This window comes from Cherax quadricarinatus, chromosome 85 (genome assembly GCF_038502225.1).
Source record: "Cherax quadricarinatus isolate ZL_2023a chromosome 85, ASM3850222v1, whole genome shotgun sequence".
Taxonomy (NCBI): Eukaryota; Metazoa; Arthropoda; class Malacostraca; order Decapoda; family Parastacidae; genus Cherax; species Cherax quadricarinatus.
The window spans coordinates 555,556-558,055 of NC_091376.1; the positions used below are offsets into that span (position 1 = coordinate 555,556).

Here is a 2,500-nt window from a genome sequence, read left to right on the forward strand (position 1 = left end):
ATTGTCAAGGAACAATGAGTAGTCACGAAAGCGCTTGGAATTTCATTACTCTTTCACAGTGGTTGTTTTGCATATATGTATATATATATATATATATATATATATATATATATATATATATATATATATATATATATATATATATATATATATATATATATATATATATATTTAATGATTAGGTGACACACACTACTCTATAGGCCTTTTTTTTCAGACCGACCGAAGGCCGTGATACAAGTGGACTGGCCACGTCGCTCAGAATTAATGAAGGAAGGCAGTGACCTCTTCCTCGCCTGTCTAGTCGAAGCTAATCCTCCCCCTTACAAAATCAAGTTCTTCCATAATGTAAGCTGCTTCCTATTGGAATAATTTGATGGCTTAATTAATGTAGATGGATCTAGGGAGTCTGAGGGTAGGGATTAATTTTTAAATGGGGTGTAAAGTGCATCTTTGGGTAACCTTATGGCTAATACATTCGTCAGTCAATGTCTTTTTGAAGCCAGTATAAAAATTATGCATTTGTGACAGTTACAGATAAGATAATCAGTCTGACTTCAGGTGGTCAGTCCCTCACTTCAGGTGGTCAGTCCCTCACTTCAGGTAGTCAGTCCCTCACTTCAGGTGGTCAGTCCCTCACTTCAGGTGGTCAGTCCCTCACTTCAGGTGGTCAGTCCCTCACTTCAGGTAGTCAGTCCCTCACTTCAGGTGGTCAGTCCCTCACTTCAGGTGGTCAGTCCCTCACTTCAGGTAGTCAGTCCCTCACTTCAGGTGGTCAGTCCCTCACTTCAGGTGGTCAGTCCCTCACTTCAGGTAGTCAGTCCCTCACTTCAGGTGGTCAGTCCCTCACTTCAGGTGGTCAGTCCCTCACTTCAGGTAGTCAGTCCCTCACTTCAGGTGGTCAGTCCCTCACTTCAGGTAGTCAGTCCCTCACTTCAGGTGGTCAGTCCCTCACTTCAGGTAGTCAGTCCCTCACTTCAGGTGGTCAGTCCCTCACTTCAGGTGGTCAGTCCCTCACTTCAGGTAGTCAGTCCCTCACTTTTGAACAGTGATCAAGTCTAAAGAAATGAACAAGCGATTTCTTCAGCTTTCACGGTCACCAGTCAGCTTACAGTATCACTATTATTATAAAAAATATAGCAGAATATCGACGCGTCACTCTAAATGTTGTCATTTGAGGTAAAAGGCAATTAATATTATCATAAAAAGAATATATTTTTAGAAATCTGGTCCAATACACCTTTCTATAGTGTTCTGGTTCCTATTGTAACATCCCTTATGAGTCTACCTGTAATAACATACTAACGTAGGTTCTGGAGGGCTGATACCAGCCCCAGAAATTCTACTGCCTTATTTTGACATTACCTTTTCCTGTATTGATGTCACTGACTTCGTATCTTATTTCTTATTTAGTCTCTCGTGGAATAAACCTCAATAATCACGTGAACGCAAATATATATATCATAGGAAAAAAAATCTGAGCGCTCTCGTGTGTTTACACAAACATCTTCAAGGGAATTAAAAATGTGTGTGTAAGCTTATGTAAGCACTCAGGTGTTTTTGTTTTCCCTGTGGTATTTTTTAGTCTCAAATATGTATAAAATGTATATATATTAATGTACAATGTATATATATCTCTGTGCTTGGATTTGATCAAATATACGAAAAAACAATTTTTTTTTCCGTAATCTTTCTAATACTATTATAACTTTCTTATTTTGTCGGTATTGTATACCGCAAATAATATACTACAAACATGTATGTTACCTCAGCTTGTTTCAAAGCCCAGCCTTATCTAACGTATTCTTGCATCTATATACGGTTTGGTAAACCATTGATTGTGTGTGTTGTCATCCTGCCAGGGCCAGGAGCTGGTGCATAACGTGAGTGGAGGTGTCCTGGTGAATGAAGTCACTCTCGCCCTTCAGAACATAAGTCGAGATAACTCCGGTAGCTACTTCTGTGTCGCTTCCAACGTTGAGGGTGACTCTCGGAGCAATACACTTACCCTTAAGATCAAGTGTGAGTACGACCTTGTTTGTACTAGTCTATACACGGGGGTTAAATAACTACCTCACACTCAAACTCAAGCGTGAGTACGACCCTGCTCTCGTTTATCCATACGAGGTCAAACAACAACGTCACCCTCACTTGTGAAGGGAAATTCGGATTACATGTTCACTACAAACTTGTTCACTACACAGGAAACACACACACACACAGGAGCTGTGAATCGACCCCCGCAACCCCAACTAGGCGAGTACACACACGCACACAATCAGTAATAACAAAGATCACTACGGTCGAGCCTAGGTAATGAGGACCTGGTCTTCATTTCCGGGCCACGGACGCTCCATAAGGCTCTCTACAAGATGCAATTTCTCAGAAAATTGACTCTTGTGCTCGTCCGCCGCTGACAGGAAGGGTGTGGTGGGGAGAAAACACATCCCTAACATCAATTAATAAGATGAGGTGGGGAAAAATAGTCTCAGAAGTTGGT

The 2,500-nt window shown here is 41.1% G+C and overlaps 1 protein-coding gene across 1 annotated transcript in view; it reads left to right on the forward strand.

Moving 5' to 3' along the window:
* LOC128703275 (nephrin) overlaps positions 1-2,500 on the forward strand; it is a 73,303-nt gene that overhangs the window by 40,002 nt on the left and 30,801 nt on the right. The window contains exons 7-8 of the mRNA XM_070103240.1: positions 218-348; positions 1,863-2,022. Coding sequence (XP_069959341.1) covers positions 218-348; positions 1,863-2,022 — 291 coding nt within the window. The remainder of the gene's footprint in view (positions 1-217; positions 349-1,862; positions 2,023-2,500) is intronic.